Source organism: Myxocyprinus asiaticus, chromosome 26, assembly GCF_019703515.2.
Source record: "Myxocyprinus asiaticus isolate MX2 ecotype Aquarium Trade chromosome 26, UBuf_Myxa_2, whole genome shotgun sequence".
Lineage (NCBI taxonomy): Eukaryota > Metazoa > Chordata > Actinopteri > Cypriniformes > Catostomidae > Myxocyprinus > Myxocyprinus asiaticus.
The window spans coordinates 39,598,522-39,617,621 of NC_059369.1; the positions used below are offsets into that span (position 1 = coordinate 39,598,522).

Genomic DNA, 19,100 nt, shown 5'->3' on the forward strand with positions numbered 1-19,100 from the left:
GAGGTACTAAAGCTGCCTCGGCCGAATTCATCCACTGCTGTCAGGAAAACCAAACACACTTTGCATCAGAATTTCATTACAGTCAGATCCACAGAGCCCCAGCAGATATGCAGAGTATTACTGTCAGGATGTGTTGCCTCGAAGCTGATGGGATAACAGCAGCAGGTAACAAGGGCACAGAATTCCCTGGATGACTGCCAGTGGAAAGTGTGTGAGTTGTAGCTCACAGACTGAGATAGGCTCTGGTGTATAGATGGACTGCACCATGTCCAAGAGAATTCTGCGATTGTAGTCACAGTCTAAAATGCTCTACCTGACTCAAAACAACCTCGTAGAAGAAAGTACAGTAATAATTTTGTCTGATTCAGAGACATTTTCTGCTATTATATATTTAGAGAGGCATTGCAATTAGTATAAAAGCAAGAAGAGCATCATGAGTCAAACACAATCTTAGATTTTTTTTTCAGCTACTTTCTAAAATCGCTGCTGTGCATAAAAGAAACAGCATGCCTTTTCCGTAAATAGTGTGTAAAGCGATTGAATCTCAAAATTAAGGTAAGGGATCACTAAAAGTGATGGAGAGGTTATATGATCTCCATGGCGATGAATAATAGATTAATTTTCTTTTCAATCACAGTGAAAAAGAGGATCTATCTCTAGCAGCGTATTAGAATGAGCTGAACGTTTACAGTACATCAGGAAGGGTGATGGGTTGCTGAGAGCTGCATTTACTCACTCGATACTTGGAGAGATCGATCCTCAAAGAGTTGTGCAGCTGATCCAAGAGTTTAACAAACTTCTCTCTCTGCAGAAAAACAAGATAAAAAAACAAAATATTGTCAATCCAAAAAAATGCATCTATTCATACAGAACATTCACTGATTTATTCATGAAATCATCCATATCCATCCATCCATTCATCCGTTCATGCAATCAATTATTCTGTTTATCCAGTCATATATTCACTCATGTATTCATGCAATCATCTGTCTATCTATCAGTTAATACTTTAATGCAATTATCCATCCATTCATCCATCTATCCATGGAATCAGCCACACAATCAATTATATTTCCATTCATGCGTTCACCCATTCATAAATGCAATAATCCACCCATCGGTCAGTTCATTCATTCATTCATTCATTCATTCATTCATTCATTCATTCATTCGCCCATCTATTCATCATTCATCCATTCATACAATCATCTATATTATATCCATCTATGCATTTATTCACCCCTGCATTCGTTCATTCATTCATGCATGTAATGAATATGTCCGTTTTTATTAGTTTATTCGTCCAGCTGTCTGTGCATTTGTCATTCAATCTTTCATTCATTCATTCTGCTGTTTATTCATCCATTCATGCAATCATCCATCTATCTGTCTGTCTGTTTGTTCATATGTTCATTCATCCTTTTATGCATTCCTTTGTTTGTTCATTTGTTCATACATTTGTTTCTTTGTTTGTTAATTTGTTTATTCCAGTTGTCCTTCACTTATTTGCTAATTTGTTCATTTATGCATTTATTCATAAAAAATCTATCTATCTATCCATCCATTAATGAATGAATGAATGAATGAATTCATTCATTCATTCATTCATTCATTCATTCGTTCATCTATCCATCAACCAATCCATCCCATTGCAGTGAAACTGACAAACCCCAAAGTTGGATGCAGCGAATCGATCGGAGGCGGAGATGTTGGTGGTTGCCGTGGTAGTGTGAGCGAAATAAGCATTTATGTTGGCAAGCAGGTTACTCATCACTGCGGGAACACCGGGACACATGTACTTCGATGAGAGACATGAGAAATGACTGAAATAGAGAGAGGAACAGAGAAGCAGATGTTAGATTTAGTAATTAAAACTCATTTAGCACTCATAAGCATTATTATAATATAATAATATTTTTATCTTTAGATTCCTGTAAGTTTATGAGCACCAAAATTACAACAGCAACAATTAAAATTTACTTCAGAAAACAGACAATAGCTCTGTTCCAAAATCTCATGAGCTACCTCACTGCTTACTATCTGCATTGGTAGCTGCCTCCTAAGGCACCATGCTTACCGTCATCAAACCTTGATTTTTTTTTTCAGTATTATATAAAATAAGTTTATCTATAATCCACATTTGTCTCCCTATGTTCTTCATGTTGGATTTTTTTCACTAAGCTTGTTGCTTTTTGGATTGCCTTCTCTGTAAAGAATGCATGCAATGCTGCTTCAGTATTTGGCCATGACAAGGTAGCTAAGGTGGAAGCATAAGTTCACTACCTTTTGGAACAGCCTTCGTGTCAGGATAAACACAGCATATATGTCTGCATTTCCTACATGCCCTTATAAATGACTTCTACAATCTAAAAATGACATGGTACTAAGACAAGTTAGCATCCCCAGCATAAGAAAAAAATTACTGAGGACGTCACATATACAGATTATCATGTTAGATATGCAGATATAGTCAAATAGTCTGATATAGTCAAAATGAACAGACTGCAAAACACAGTTCTGCTCTCATGTTCAGCTGCAGGGCAGCACAGGAAATTGTGCGGTAATGTTGGCCAATGTTAGAGGAGATTCATTAAAGAAAGATATAAAGAGATAGAAAAAGAGAAGAGAGACATCACACGTCACTAAAAATAGCACCCGGCCTGCAGGGCTTATACACAAAACTACACACACACACACACACACACACACACACACACACACACACACAGCTCAGAGCAATACAGCATCTCACGTGTACTATTGAGACACAAAAACACTTCAGTGCTATTTGTCTTGTTGAATGTTACACAAAAACTAATGGTCTATATAAACACATTTTTCTCTCCTCATGGTATATAATCAGGTATCAATGTAAATAATTTGTGTAGACTACAAACAGAGCAGCACACAAACACGAGTTCTGCCTTTGGATGGAACTAATTTTCATTAAACAACACTATTGAAAAGCAGACAGAATAGTCGATAATTTCTAAAATTTAAGTCACTGTTGTGATAAAGTTACAGAGAACAGAAATGATGGGTACGTTTCTAGAAAATCTGCAAAATATACCTTAACAGATGTGTACACCAAGACTCACATGGACCCAAAACAAACCAGGCATTTGTTAAAGATAGATAAAGAAAATAAGTTAGCAGAAAGCTGTGCTTTTGTATGTTCAATTTTACACAAATACATACATAAATGTTGAGCATGTACACATATATTGGAGGATAAACTGCCTGAAGCCACACCTACTAACTAAAATGACACCCCCTGACTGAAACCATACCCACAGACTTAAACCACACCCACTGACTAAAACCACACCCCTGAGTGTAACCATGTCTACTTAAAGGGTCAGTTCGCCCAGAAATGAAAATTCTCTCATGATTTACTTACCTTTAAGCCATCCCAGATGTGTATGACTTTCCTTCTCAGCAGAACCAAAGTGAAGATTTTTATGAGCAGATTTCAGCTCAGTTTGTCCATACAATGCATGTAAATGGGTGCCATCAGGCTGCTGGCTGTTTGACGCTCCAAAAGGCATATTTAGGCGGCATAAATGTAATCCACATGACTCCAGTCGATCAATTAATGTCTTCTGAAGCAAATCAATAGGTTTGCTTAAGAAACAAATCAATAATTAAAAAGTTTTTAATTTTAAACCGTTGCTTCTGCCCAGCGCTGTATTGCTGTTTGAAATTAAATGAAACTCTTGTGTGATGTTTGTTCCTCTGTTGCATACAAAGCGTGCACTTCTGACTTCTCGTGTGAACACGCCATTGCACTTACATCACTGATGTGTCAACTGCTGCCAGAAAGCGATTTTTTAAAAGTTGATAAAGTTTTAATTATCTATTTATTTTTTACACAAACCTATCGATTTACTTCAGAAGACATTAATTGATCGACTGGAGTGGTGTGGATTATATTTATGCTGCCTAAATATGTCTTTTGGACCGTCAAACAGCCAGCAGCCTGATGGCACCCATTTACATGTATTGTATGGACAAACTGAGCTGAAATCTGCTTATAAAAATTTTCACTTCGGTTCTCAAATCAAATCAAATCCCTTTATTGTGCTGAAGAAGGAAAGTCATACACATCTGGGATGGCTTCAAGGTAAGTAAATCATGAGAGGATTTTCATTTTTGGTTGAACTAACCCTTTAAACCACATCCACTGACTTAAACCACACCAACTGACTGAAACCACACCCACTTAGTAAATCCACACCTATTGCCTGAAACCACACCCCTGACAAAACCACATCCACTGGCTGAAAACACACCCATTAACTTAAGCCACACCGACTGACTGAATGAGAGAGTCTACTGGCTATTTAGAAGAGATGCCATTAAAAGAATATTCCAGGTTAAAAAAGCATGTCAACATGTCCCTCAGTTTTTAACGAAATACACAAGCTTCACATTTCTGCTTTGAGAAGCACTCATTTGTAGTAAGTGCAGGGAAATGAAGCTGTGTGTTGTGGTGATATAAGTACAGAAATGGGCGGACAGAACTGATTTTAACGCCTGTGCCTGCAGACATTGATTTGGATCTCATTTGTTTTGGTAGCGTGACCTCTGAGCCTGAACGCCCCCCATCATGACACACAGGGAATGAAGAATTATTATGCCTGCAAGAAAAGGTGAAAAGTTATCCTCTCCTCACTCTCTATTTCTGTCTTTCTGTTGCAGACTTGACTGAAATATGCTCCTGGCTAAATCAGAATGATAACTGACTGAAGGTGTTGACTTCCTGTTGCCTGGTAACAACTTTTCCTTTCCTTTCTCCCTGGAACCATTTGCTCTTTCCTCATTTTTAAAATCCTTTTATTGCTGCTCCAGTGGTCCGTGGAGCTCCACTGTAAATCAGGGAAATAAGATCTGGCTGTGAGTATTGACTTGTCTTTTCTCTCTAGCTGCTGTCTTGTTTAACCTTTATGTGACTCTCTACAATCTGGGTCTTAAATTCCCACACAACATCAATATCTGTAGCATTGTGTGGTAATGAGTTACTGTGATATTTTAAAGTATCTGCATCTTTATTAGGGGTCATTCACACAGTCTTTGCTATTATTATTATTGCATTAGGAAACATGCACTAGAAGGATATCTTTTAACAGTTTTTTAGCATCTCGTGCCATGAGCGTCATATTTTTAGAATTGTCCATTTAAAAACAATTCAAGTTTAACACTTCTGTTCCACTCCGCTTTGCTGCATCTTGCTGTTTTTGAATGCAAGAACGTGTCCTGTGTGAACAGCCCCTTAGAGTTGGGAATTCTTATTCCGAATAGTAGGGCTACAATTTGGACTGTTAGTATTGCAGTAGATAGAGTTGCATTGTCAGTGTGCAAGGTACGTTGTTATAAATGACACTTTAATTAAATAACATTTAAAATAATAATTAAAATATGTTACCAAAAATAGTAATAATTATTATGTTTAGTATTTTTGTTGAGCAAATAGACCAAATAAGCTTTTAGGACTTTTGTAGAACCATTAATGGGATAGTTAAGGAACCATAATCAATATGAGGACTCTGAATCAAAAGAAGAATTGTTAAATTCATTAAATTCCTAATGATTCCCATTCCTAGACTTCATCTTCTCCCAGAAAGCTTCAAACTGGCTCCAGCTTGTTGTAATGTGTTTTCTGAATGAACGTACTGCTGATGGCCAATGATTTCACTCTGAAATCATTATCTCCTCTTCAGCAATAGAAACTGCTGAATGGCAGAAAATATGGGCTGCATCTCTTATAACATCAGGGACAGATCACATGACTTTGTTTATGATTACAGGGCAGAGAAAGTTCATTAGGACAAACATGAGGATCTCTGGAGCTTTAGAAAAAAGTCCAGTGGCACTCCAGATATGATAATTCCCGTACATCAGGTTTTAAGTTAAACCTGCAAATGTGACCACATGCATATGCAACAGATACACATGCAAAAAAGCTTCCACTGCATGCATACATTAATAGTAGACTTTAATAGGTTCATTAAAACATACAATGTTTCATGCATAATAAGAAACTAGAAACTACTTAATCTATGCTAAAAACATAATATGTACATATAAAGCTGTATAATTAAGTCTAGATCAAATCATTTGGGTCAGTTCCCCTGGTAGCTCAGTACGGAAGACTATCATTTATTAAATTAATAAATTTCCATTACTCTAAAACAGAAAAAAACAAATCAGTTGATGTTTTAAGAGTCAGAAATCAACTGAGCAGCAGATCAAAAAGTCTCTCTGGGTCAGCAAGAAATACTCAGAGACAGAATCCAAAATTAACACTTGCCAAGCACCAAATGAGAGTAAGAATTGGCTTTGGTGAGTAAATAAAGTGAGTTTACCTGCCAACCGGCTGGCAACTTTATTAGAATCAGCATTATTAGATGGTTTAAATTGAAATTGTAAGAATAATAATCCAACACTCATTAATGTAAGTGACCTGAGCGATTCAAATCAAAGACATACAGTTCAAACTGTCAACGAATTAAAGTCTGTCATGATTCGCACATCGTCTAGCGACTTACCTCAGTGGAAATTTGCCATCAGAAGTTTATCTATAATGCCTATAGTTTTTATCCAGAACTCCATGTTGCAACATACAGTATATGTGGATATGAGTCTGAAAATGTTGTCAGGTGTTTGATTATTAACAACAAACGTGAAACAGCAAATTATCCCACTGTCATTAGGATATAAAAAAATAAAATAAAATAAATGCACAGTACAGTTTCATGTCAGATAAAAAGTTTAGAAAATGTTCCCATTGGCCGATGTAGCAAAAAGTTATTTTGGAGTCTGCTCAGATGATTTAAAACTTGTTTAAAGTGTGCAGAGCTGTGTAAAATTGCGTACAAGTTTTTATGCTGTATGAAAATACACTGTCAAGTTAGAGCTTCTTTATGTATTACAGTCATGTAACTGGAACAGTCAACATTGAGACAGAGAGCACTGCTCTTTACTGTAAGACTGCTAAAACAGGAGGCAAAACTGCCAAGACAAAGACAATAAACAAAAACACAGAATTCCCTCCCAATCTGAAAAGTATACATCATAGTAGTATTTGTTGTTCTAAATTGTATTTATGCTGATTTGAAATTGCGTTCTGACAGGATGATTTTCATTTTTGTATTACAATAATGAGAAAATTATTTTTCACATTACGGTAATGAGAATTTGAGGAGAAATTGTGCTCATGTTAATAATGTCACACTACAAAATAATCCCAATGGTCCTAAAAATACTATTTTCTTTACGTGAAATATAATTTCTAATTTGTTTCTTTTAATTTTGGACTAAAATATGACCTGTATATTTCTTTGTGAGATTTTAGAGACCCTATAGTACAATAAGATAAGAGATAGAGAGATAAAAAGATAGAGAGTAAGACAGTTCCGATGATAAACTATAGATGCAATAATGAGGGTAAGGGCCCTTGGAGCAGAGTGCCACAAATCAGGGGCCCAAATTAATTACTTCCCTCCAAATGGCCATCTGAGAAAGAGCGAGTGAGCGTGCGAGAGAGAGAGAGAGAGAGAGAGAGAGAGAGAGAGAGAGAGAGATAGCTAAGGGTGACAGTTTTTCACTGGATACTACAGTCATTCTGGCAAAATATGTGTGATTTATAAAGCCATCATGTTCACAAACGATCGTATGTCATCCGCAGACTTGTAGAGATCCAACGGAAAACAAGGCTTTCATAAATTCCTGTTGAAGCACAATAAGCATCAGTCGTGAAAAATACCAAGCGTCATCTTTCCGCACCACGAGAGCCAGACACGAGAGTTAAATACCAGCACATTGCAACAATACAGCACCTGTAGTGTGTACAGTATGAGCAACCAGCTGCTTTCAGTTCAGTAACTTGGAATACAATGTGCTATACTTAGAATCCCCATTCAGTGGCCACAAAAAAAAAAAAAAAAAAAAAAGATAATTAAGGATTCGTTTTTCTAAACATGTACAGTACTGTGGAAAATTAGAGTGATTAAGATGATTATTGTATATATATCTTCAGCTTTAGTGTGTCAATTGGAAATATCAATTTTAGATTCCCAAATTTTCCTTCTGCAATAGAATAGAATAGAAATACTGTAGAACAAGGAGTCCTGCAACAGATGGTATGTGGTATGGCCCCCACAGGGTCTGATCTCAACATCAAGTCAGTCTGGGATTACACGAATAGACACAAGCAGTTAAAACAGCCTAAATACATAGAACTGAGGCAAGTTCTCCTAGGTGCTTAGAACAACCTATCTGCAAACAACCTTGAAAAACTGTGTGCAAGTGTGCAGCAGAGAATTTGTGCCATTTTAAAGGCAAAGGGTAGTAACACCAAATATTCATTTATTTTTTATTTTTTTATGTTTACTGCACTTTGTATGAAGTTAATTGATAAATAAAACATATCCATGGCATTATTTTTGAAATCATTCTTGTTTAACAAGTGCCTTAAACTTTTGCACAGTATTATATGCAAAAGTGTAATATAAAAAAAAAAGAAAAGTGATATGACCTATCTGAGTTATTGTAATTCTATGAGGCAAATAATCCTTCTTGCAATGTCAGCGTTATTTGCCTTTTACCTGATCTGTATAGAATTTGTATATAATTCTTTTGTATAATTCCTTTAAAAAATGGGAGCTAAAACAATGCAGACAGTGCATATATATAAACAACGCAATCATTCTTAGTGAATTCCCCCATGACTTGTAAAATATGCAGAAAGTACATTACTGCGCAGTTTTAGAGACATCAGCAGAACTCAACAGTTAGGATACAACTGATCAAAGTAAAAAAGAGAGCAAAAAACGGTGGCATGACGGAGGAAAAAAAGAGCTCTTTACTCACGTCATGGCCTGGTAGATGGACTCCACACCAAAACGCATCGCAAACTCATCTACGATCTCCTGAGACACGTCATCAAAATAAACCTTCCACGCATCGTCACCTTTGACCTCTGGAATCTTAACCACTCCATTGTTTTTCACCTCCGTCAGATAATGGAAGAGATTCTGCACATGACACAAGGACAAAAGATTAAAAATGAGCCATGTTAAGAAATAATAAGAATCAATCTAAAACAAAAACCCTGCTTAGTGGTCATGGATTCTGCAGTTTAGTTTAACAACAGTGCATGTACAGTATTGCGAAAGCAGGTTTACTAATTATAACAAACTAGCAATACTAAAAGCAAAGTACAATAGTTCCATGTTATTCTCTCCCTGCAGAAACAACTATAAGTAAGCAATTCGTAGGTTAATTGTCTGAAGAATATAAACACTGCATTCTGACATCTCAACTTCTGATACAAGAAATGGTGTGAGTTTGAAGTGGGACTACCTTTTGACTGAACAATAACAGATGGAGGAATTTTTAAGGAGACATGTTTGAAAATAGTCAGTATTTTTTCAATTCTTTGGTGCCACTAATAGCAAAAAAAAAAAAAACAAAAAAAAAATAAAATCACACTGCAGCTTAAAGAATTACTTAAATAACATGTTTGATATACAGTATGTATCATCTGGACACATTACATTAATGAGAATGCGATACTTTTGTACATTACAAAAATTTTAATAGTAGGGGAAGTGTGCTTAAATGTCAAAAAAATCATAATGCTTCTTAAAAATATTTTCTTATTTTCTTGACGCAAAATTTTATGGGGTGTTTCTTAAATTTTGGGCAATTTCATTTCTCAAGAATTTATTTTTATTTTAAGGTCACTGACTTTAAAACTTTGGTAACACTTTACAATAAGTTTCCATTTGTTAATATTAGTAAACAACATTACTTAACATGAACTATCAATGAACAATACTTATTAAGCATTTATTAATCTTAGTTAATGTTAATTTAAACATATACTAACACATTTTTAAAATCAAAAGTTGTATTTGTTAACATTAGTTAATGCATCGTGAACTAACATGAACTAACAATGAACAATTGTTTTTTTTATTTATTTTTTTTTATTAACTAACTGTGACGAGGAGGAGGGTGTGGCCGGGCTGTGAATGTGCATGCCTGGTGCTGAGCAGGAGTGCTGGAGAAAGAGAGAGAGACATACACGGAGCTGTGTGTGTGTGTGTGTGTCGTCATGTTATTATGTCCCAGTTCAGTGTTTTAAGTTGTAATTAAAGTCTTTTTTGAGTGTCAATCCGGTTCCTGCTTCCTCCTTTACCGACGAATGAGAGACCTGTCTAACACTGGTGCCGAAACCCGGGAAGGAGGAAGGATGCGTCGTCAAGGAGTCCTCGCCGCTGACTGAGGATCGCAACGCTGAGGGAGTGCTCGATCCGGTGGCGCTGGAGCTCTGTGTCAACCAGCAACCAAAAGGGAAGGCTGAGGGGTCAAGTGCCATCGCCCGGCGTCGTGGACGGAAGCAGTACAGCGAGCTGAGGGCCAGTCGAAAAAAACGCTGTATGAGAGAATTCGTCGTTGAAGGAACAAATTGGCCCCTTTGTCCCTGTTGTCTTTTTCTGTGTTGTTCTGGGAGAATGCCTTTCTCTCTCCCCTCCCCGTTTGAAGTGTATTGCTCGCAGCGGAGGGGATCATGCATGGACCGGTGAGCCTGGCCACAGAACGAGAGGGCTGGATTAAGAGAATATTCCCCAACGGAGTGATGGCAAACCAACGCACAAGCGCTTCGTCTGTGCCATTATTCTTTCGGGATGCTATCAGGAGATGCAAGGTATTTTGTTTTTGTCTTTCGCCTGTTTGTGGACCACACGGGCATTCTAGCGAGACAAGAGATGCGCACTGCTATCTTTGCTCGATTTTTCGGTGGCGGCATGGATGTCATTCTTTTCAGTCAGCTGTTGGATCTACACACGATGATTTTGCAGTCCAACCAAGTGCATCGCGTTAAGGAATTCTTTGAGCTAATATTGGCTCTGTTTGGAATTTCCTTTGTTTTTCCCCTGTGGCTCGTGCTGGGGTACGAGTTGGTCAAGATGATGCTTTTGTCCGTGAGGGTGTTTCACACTATCTGGGTACTACGTGTTGTTCCCCTATTATATGTTGGACCAATTTAGTTCGAACCCATTTATTCAGTACATCAGTCTCCCTGTAATTTATGCTGGTAAACGAGCATTAAATATTGTCAGCTTGAGTTTTGACTCTGCCTCCATGATCAAGGGTCTCGGGGCACACGTAATATAACTCAATGCATGATAAACATACAGTAGGTCTACACACGAGCCTGACAGGCTTGCTGTGTAATGAAGGATGAGCCCCTATTCAGTGAATGAAATTGGACCGTATAAACTTATCCTTTTCTCTCCTGTTTGCCCTTCGGTCAGTATTAGGATGAGTTCGCCATTGTACGTGCCTCGAACGTCCGACAACCAGAATATGATTCAGTTCATCTGGCATCCTCTGCTGTAAATACATCAGAATAACTGCTTTTTATAACTGCCTGATCGGATTTGGCGCTGTCTCCATGACCAAGGGTTTCGAGACATGCATAACAGAATTTGATGTTCATCGAGCACAAGTGTACACAAAACATACAGTGAACATAAGTAGCACACGTTGTCCCCCCATAACAATGCAGGGGCCGTTGTGGCGAACCAGTTTCCTGAAATAAACATTCCCCCAATGTCCATACACTTTTCCCCATTCAAATACCAGGGAAAAGGTTTATTCTGTCAGCGTCCCTGCTGTAGATACATTCAGGGTGCTCATCATTTATGCCTAAATACAATAAAGGCAAAAATATTATCAAATTCCCTTCAACCAGCCACAGTATTACAGGAGTGAAGGCTTCCCTCCGCTGTGCCGCTGTTTCTGGGGAAGTCACCGAAAATAAGCTAAGTGCACCATCTAGTGGTAACAGTCTTCTGTGCTACCCAACTCTGTTACCATGGAAATGGATCTGTATTTTGATGTCGGGCATTCCGTTGGGACAGGTATGTCACTGCAAAGTTATAACGACAGACACCTGCTCCACGGGTCGGGGCGCTGTATACAGTGCATCTGGAAAGTATTCACAGCGCTTCAATTTTTCCACATTTTGTTATGTTGCAGCCTTATTCCAAAATGGATTAAATTCATTATTTTCCTCAAAATTTTACAAACAATACCCCATAATGACAATGTGAAAGAAGTTTGTTTGAAATCTTTGCAAATTTATTAAAAATAAAAAACGAAAAAAATCACATGTACATAAGTATTCACAGCCTTTGCCATGACACTCAAAATTGAGCTCAGGTGCATCCTGTTTCCACTGATCATCCTTGAGATGTTTCTACAACTTGATTGGAGTCCACCTGTGGTAAATTCAGTTGATTGGACATGATTTGGAAAGGCACACACCTGTCTATATAAGGTCCCACAGTTAACAGTGCATGTCAGAGCACAAACCAAGCCATGAAGTCCAAGGAATTGTCTGTAGACCTCCGAGACAGGATTGTATCGGGGCACAGATCTGGGGAAGGGTACAGAAAAATTTCTGCAGCATTGAAGGTCCCAATGAGCACAGTGGCCTCCATCATCCGTAAATGGAAGAAGTTTGGAACCACCAGGACTCTTCCTAGAGCTGGCCGCCTGGCCAAACTGAGTGATCTGGGGAGAAGGGCCTTAGTCAGGGAGGTGACTTTCTGGATGCACTGTACAAGGGTCATCCAGCCTACAGGGTTTGGAAGGGCCAGCGGCAATAATGGCAAATAAACTGTCTGGAGATGTTCACAGTGCTGCTGCTGTTAAAGATTTTCCTCCCAGAGATTCAGGGCAGCCATGTCCTCATCCAGTCGGACAACAGGACGGTGGTGTCCTATATCAATCGCCAGGGAGGAGTGCGTTCTCATGTCATGTTGAGACTGGCATATCACATTTTTCTGTGGGCATGGGACAATGTGCTATCTCTACAAGCCGTGCATGTCCAGAGCTGGTTGAATTTGGGGGCGGATCTCCTGTCCAGACAGGGCTTGATGCCCGGAGAGTGGACATTGCATCTTCAGATTATGGAACAAATCTGGAGAAGGTTCGACAGAGCGGAAGTGGACCTGTTTGCTTCGAGCGAGATGTCACACTGTCCCCTCTGGTTTTCCCTCTCGCCCTTTACACTGCTGGGCATCGATGCGTTGGCGCATCAGTGGCAGACAACACGTCTTTACGCGTTCCCACCGATCAGTCTGCTGCATGCAGTTCTGCAGGGAGTTCGAGAGTATCGGGTTTTGCTTCTGTTAATGGCGCTATTTTGGCCATCTCAAGTATGGTTTTCGACTCTGGTCTCTCTCCTGAAGGAAATGCCTTGTGAGATTCCAGTCAGAACAGACATGTTGTCTCAGGCTCGGGGCAGCATTTGGCATGCCCAGCCAGACTTGTGGAAGTTATGGGTATGGCCACTCAATGGGGCTCTCTTTTGAATGATGGGTTATCCTCCACTGTGGTTGATCCCATTCTGAATGCTAGAGCTCCATCAGCTAGGAAACTTTATACATTATAGTGGCGTATTTTTGCTTTTTGGTGTATAGCGTGAGGTGAAAATCCAGTTCACTGCCCTGTTGTTACAGTGCTGGATTTTTTTGCAAGAGCATTTTGGGGCTGGGGTTGCTCCGGCAATGCTTAAAGTCTATGTTGCCGCTGTAACGGCTGAGCATGCGCTTATCAATGGAGTCTCTGTCAGCAGACATTCTCTTGTCTCTTGTTTTATTCGCTGGGTACACAGGCTTAGATCTTTTCTTCCCATCTGCGTTCCCTTATGGGATTTGCCCTGTTGGTTGCTCTGTTTGAGCCCTTGGCAACAGTCGCCATAAGTTTCTGACTTTTAAAATGGCCCTGCTAGTGATATTGGCATAGTTTAAAAGGGTTGGTGATTTGCATGCCCCTTTAAATCAATCCCTTATATAGGAATTTTGCACCAGGGTGTTTAAGACTGGTGTTATGACCTCGTTTGGGCTATTTGCCCAAGGTCATTTCTACATCATTTCACTCTCAGACTATTAATTTTCAGGCTTTCTATCCTCCTCCTTTGAGTTGGAGGAGCATGAAAGCTTGCATGCTTTGCCCAGTTCGGGTGCTGCAAGTTTATGTTGACTGTACTAGTCAGTGGTGTAAGTCAGAACAGTTGTTTGTGTGCTTTGGTGGCCACAACAGGGATGTTTTGGTGTTTTATTGGCTTACTAATGCAATTTCAAGTGCTTACGAAGCACGCAGTTTACCTTCGCCTTCGGATATTTGAGCCCATTCTACTAGGAGCATGGCGTCCTTATGGGCTTTGGCTAGATGTGCGTCCTTGGGGGACATTTGTAAGGCGGCAGGGTGGTCCTCTCCATGTACATTTGTTAGATTTTACAATCTGGATGAGGGTTTGACTCCTGCTTCCTAGGTTCTCTCTGTTGGAACAGGAGTAAACTCATAATCTTCTCTGTTTTATTCAGACACTTTAGCTTGCTTGAGCACAGCTATTTGCTTGCCACACGGGCGTAGACAGTTGGCAGCTAATGTTCGCATGGCGTGAATGTATATCGTTCCCAATGCGATTACGCAGCTCGAGTTCCTACGAAAGGGAACGTCTCGGTTACATGAAACGAACCCTGGTCCCTGAGTGGGAACGAGACGCTGCGTAAGCTGGCCATACTCTCTAGCAGCTGCACAGGCTTGTGACTTCCTGCAGAAAATCTGACTTGACGGCACCAAAGCGAGCGCTTTTATGGAGCCCATGACGTAGCTCCCTAGGGGGCGTCGCTTAAGAGCCACCAGCCAATAAATTACCGTGATTGTACAAGGGCTTCAGACCACATGACACTCAGGGTGTGTCCCAATGCAATTACGCAGCATCTCTGTCACACTCAGGGAACCAGGGTTACGTTTCACGTAATCGAGACTTTTTCTCAAAATTAGCATACTTGTTAACCTTAGTCAAAAAAGTGTCGGTGAAGAGCATGTTTGAAAGGAAGTATTGCAAAAGTAATTTTGCCAAATTATGAAAAAAAGAGTGAAAACATTCCTTTTAAGTGTTTTTATTTATTTATTTATTTTAGGATACATCAAATGTTAGCAATGAAATTAGCCTCAGCAAGACAACTGAGTCAACTGTTTTATTTCAAAAATGCTAAAAATGCTTTTTCCATCACCATCATTTACACCACAGAATTCTATTGAACACAACATAGTATTTGAAATGTGTTGGATATCACACTATTGTTGGAATTTGCATGACTTTTGAAAAAAAGAAGACAAAATTGACAACTCTCCTGTGGTGCCTGTGTGGAAACGAAGTTAAAGAAACACCCAATTATTTTATGTTACATTTTGGGTTGAAATATGACAAGCAGAATAATTCCCTGACTGTTTTCTTGAGATTCAGTATTAATATTTGGTTTTAGCGCTGTTTGCTTTGTCACAGCAAGGACTGCTGATGTCACACTTACCTCGTGTAAACATGTGTACTGCCCGTGTGGTGGAGCCACCTTCTCCTCTCCTTTCATCTCAACGCTGATCTTTAGTCGGATGGCCCCCGACACCATCGACTTATCTGTTCTTTTCTCTGCAGGGGAGAACAAAAGCAGGAACAGAGAAATAAGTGTGTGTGTGTGTGTGTGTGTGTGGGCAGATTTGGGTGGTTTACAAGGACATTTCTTGAGGCTACAAACTGGTAATTACAAGGGTATTATGCTATAAATGTGGTTTATGAGGACATTGCTAGCGTCCCCATAATTCAAATCGCTTAAAAATACATACTAAACAATGTTTTTTTTAAAATGTAAAAATATTTTTTTGAATAGATGATAGAAAATACAAAAAGAAATAAAAACAGAATGAGCGAGAGATATTGAACAGAGTTTGAGCTGCAGGGTTTCCATCTCTCTGACTCAGACAATAACACAAGTTACAGCTGATCTCAGAACAGTGACCTGTAGACAGACACAAGCCATACCTCATCAGCTTGCAGCCATGTTCTATTCTGACAAATCTGACCCCAGGTCACACAGTTGCCCAAAGTTGCCTAAAGTCAAAATGTCTTTAATTTCAGTCGTGTGCATTGAATCCCTGAGACAGGAGCTGTTTTATAGCTAAAATTAAATGTAGGGAGGGATGTCCCGATACCATTTTTTTTAAGAATGAGTACAAGTACCGGTACTTCATTTTTGGTACTCACTGATACCTAAGCCCGATACCTGTTTTTTTTTTTTTTTTTTTTTTTTATTTATTTATTATTTTTTATCCAAATGGTGTTTAAATAAATGAATTAATTAAAACTTAAATCAAATGAAAATATAAAAATTAATTGTCAACATAATATTGTATTATATTTATCAAATTAAGTGCTTATATACAGAACCTCACAACACAATCCAAAATACAACACTGGAGTTATATTTTGTCAAATAAAGTGCTGCATAACAGAGCATCACAGTTGTTAGATACAACTTAATTATAATACAATTACTACTGATTTATTATTATTATTATTAATAGCAGTAGTAGTAGTAGTAGTAGTACAGTGGAAATTACATAACTTTACAGTATATTTCTGTCATACTTTTTTCCTATAAATTGACCTTTAATTTTGATGGAACTTTTATTTTGAAGTGTTTCTGTGTTGTTTTGACCAAGTAGCTCTGATGTTTTGACAGCAGATTTCCACTCTAGAAAAGCCGGTTGCTACGTGACTCAAAGTGATTATTAAACCGCACATGGCTGCTATTTAATTAAATAAGTATGTACTCTGTATATACCTCGTGCTACAATGTGAATTTGCAGTCTGTTTACTGTCATCTGCTACAAAAAGAGCACGCAATGATCATGATGGTGTTTTCCCTGTAGGAGCCACGGAGGAGCCTTAAAAGGTATGAGCAGCCGGCGTCAGCACAACACTGTCTCCACAACATCATAAGCGCTCACATTTGAATTACATGCAAACTATATATTTAACTCATTAAATCGCAGTGGTTAAATAATCTCTAGGACATAACATGATTTTAATTTGTGGGCTGAATGTTTACGTTATGACATTGGTAAATGGTAGAAGGTATCGTTTTTTGGTATCTGAGCATTTTTACGAGTACGAGTACCAGTACATGAGCGCGGTATCTGACCTGATACCGATACCAGTATCAGGACATCCCTACTTAAAGGAATAATTTACCCAAAAATGAAAATTCTCTCATAATTTACTCACCCTCATGCCATCCCAGATGTGTATGACTTTCGTTTTTCTGCATACACAAATTAAGATTTTTAGAAGAATATCTCAGCTCTGTAGGACCATACAATGCAAATGAACAGGTACCAATATTATGAAGCTCCAAAATCACATAAAGACAGCATAAAAGTAATCCATGCGACTCCAGTGGTTTAATCCATGTCTTCTGAAGTGATATGATAGGTGTGGGTGAGAAAAAGATCAATATTTAAATCCTTTTTTACATAAATCTCCGTTTTCACTCTCAAATTCTCCTTCTTTTGTTTTTGGTGATTCGCATTCTTCGTGCATATCGCCACCTACTGGGCAGGGAGGAGAATTTATAATAAAAAAGACAAATATTTATCTGTTTCTCACCCACACCTATCATATTGCTTCTGAAGATATAGATTATAGATGCTGCCTTTATATGCCAAAATTTTGGTACCCATTCACTTGCATTGTATGGAATTACACGGCTGAAATATTCTTCTAAAAATCTTTGTTTGTGGTCTTCAGAAGAAAGTGATGCACATCTGGGATGGCATAAGAGTGAGTAAATAATGAGAGCATTTTCATTTTTGGGTGAACTGTCCGTTTAAGTCAACTGAAAGGACATTCGTAACCTATTTTACTTTCGCAATGTGATCTATTTCTGAGTGAAACAAAATATTCAATGAGAAAAAAATAAATGTAGGTGGGACTTGATTTTGTCCATTTTGATGAAAGATTACCAAGACAAACATTGTTTTTCTTTAGAATTGTATTGCATCTCTGATAAATCCTGCACAGTAAGGCCAGCAACGTTTTAGAAAGTAAATAGGGTCGATTTTCATTTTATGTTGACTTTAAATCTGATGGGATATTCTGCAGACGGTATTAAACATTAAATGCAAAAAATGGCACTTTGTAGATAAGACTCCCCACATGCCTGCTTTATAGCTTTTAGTTGAATGCTCTAATTGATGTCTGGTTTGTGGCTTCAGTAGCCAATCAAGCTTGTATCTAGATTCTGGATCTTTCTCACATCTCAGCTTCGAGGACAGATGGAGAGAGAGAGAGAGAGAGAGAGAGAGAGAGAGCACAAATGTGAGAGGTTTAGTTTGGCCTGAGTCACAGCTCTAAAAACCACAAGCTTCTCATCCAAGCCAAGGAAAACAATCTCACAATCCAACACATAAACCATCAACAGAAGCAGCAATGTTTCTCTGTGGAACAATAAAGCCATTTGCCTACGTACAAGAGCAAGACATATATTTTCAACTTTCTTAAAAGGCAATTAATAGTTCAGCCAAGTATGAAATTAGAAGACTTGAGTTCTGTTCAACCTAGCATTTTAAGGCGTTTGTTTGATAAATCAAACAGGTTTGGAATGACAAAAGGGTGACAAAATGATGAAAGATTTTTCTTTTTGGGTGAACTATCCATTTAAAGTTGGTGAAGTGAAATGTAAAGGCACAGAACATACCAAGATTGTACCAAACGTCCATCTCTCCACTTAGCATCCGCACCTCGATGATGGTTTGACCCAGGAAGTCATCAGATTCCTTCTTAAAGTGCTGCTTCACTCTAGATTTTATGTCATCATCTTCATCCCATACGCGGACCTTTATACGATCTGTGGCATTATGGCACTCGCTGCAAAGAGGGAGGAGTGTTAAACACAGATGCTCCTTAGAATAAATAAAAAATAGACACTAATGTGACAATTGTTGGCATACAGTAAGAGTATAAAGTTATAAAATGAATGTGGATAGCTTAGATCATTTGGTCTTAGAGAATTTGATGATAAATGTTTGCGTTCATATAGAGATCTTTGACTTCGATTGCAGATTTTGGCAAATCTGAGCAAAATTTGAGACATTGTTGAGATCTCTTCTGAAACTCTAGAAGATTTAGCTTACATCTGGGCCCTAAAATTGTGCCTTAACACAATATACAGTAAACC

The 19,100-nt window shown here is 38.5% G+C and overlaps 1 protein-coding gene across 1 annotated transcript in view; it reads right to left on the reverse strand.

Moving 5' to 3' along the window:
• Positions 1–19,100, reverse strand: part of LOC127416634 (protein unc-13 homolog C-like) — a 190,274-nt gene that overhangs the window by 122,055 nt on the left and 49,119 nt on the right. The window contains exons 11-15 of the mRNA XM_051656078.1: positions 18,621–18,790; positions 15,399–15,514; positions 8,872–9,035; positions 1,670–1,823; positions 737–805 (exon numbers count right to left, since the gene is read on the reverse strand). Coding sequence (XP_051512038.1) covers positions 737–805; positions 1,670–1,823; positions 8,872–9,035; positions 15,399–15,514; positions 18,621–18,790 — 673 coding nt within the window. The remainder of the gene's footprint in view (positions 1–736; positions 806–1,669; positions 1,824–8,871; positions 9,036–15,398; positions 15,515–18,620; positions 18,791–19,100) is intronic.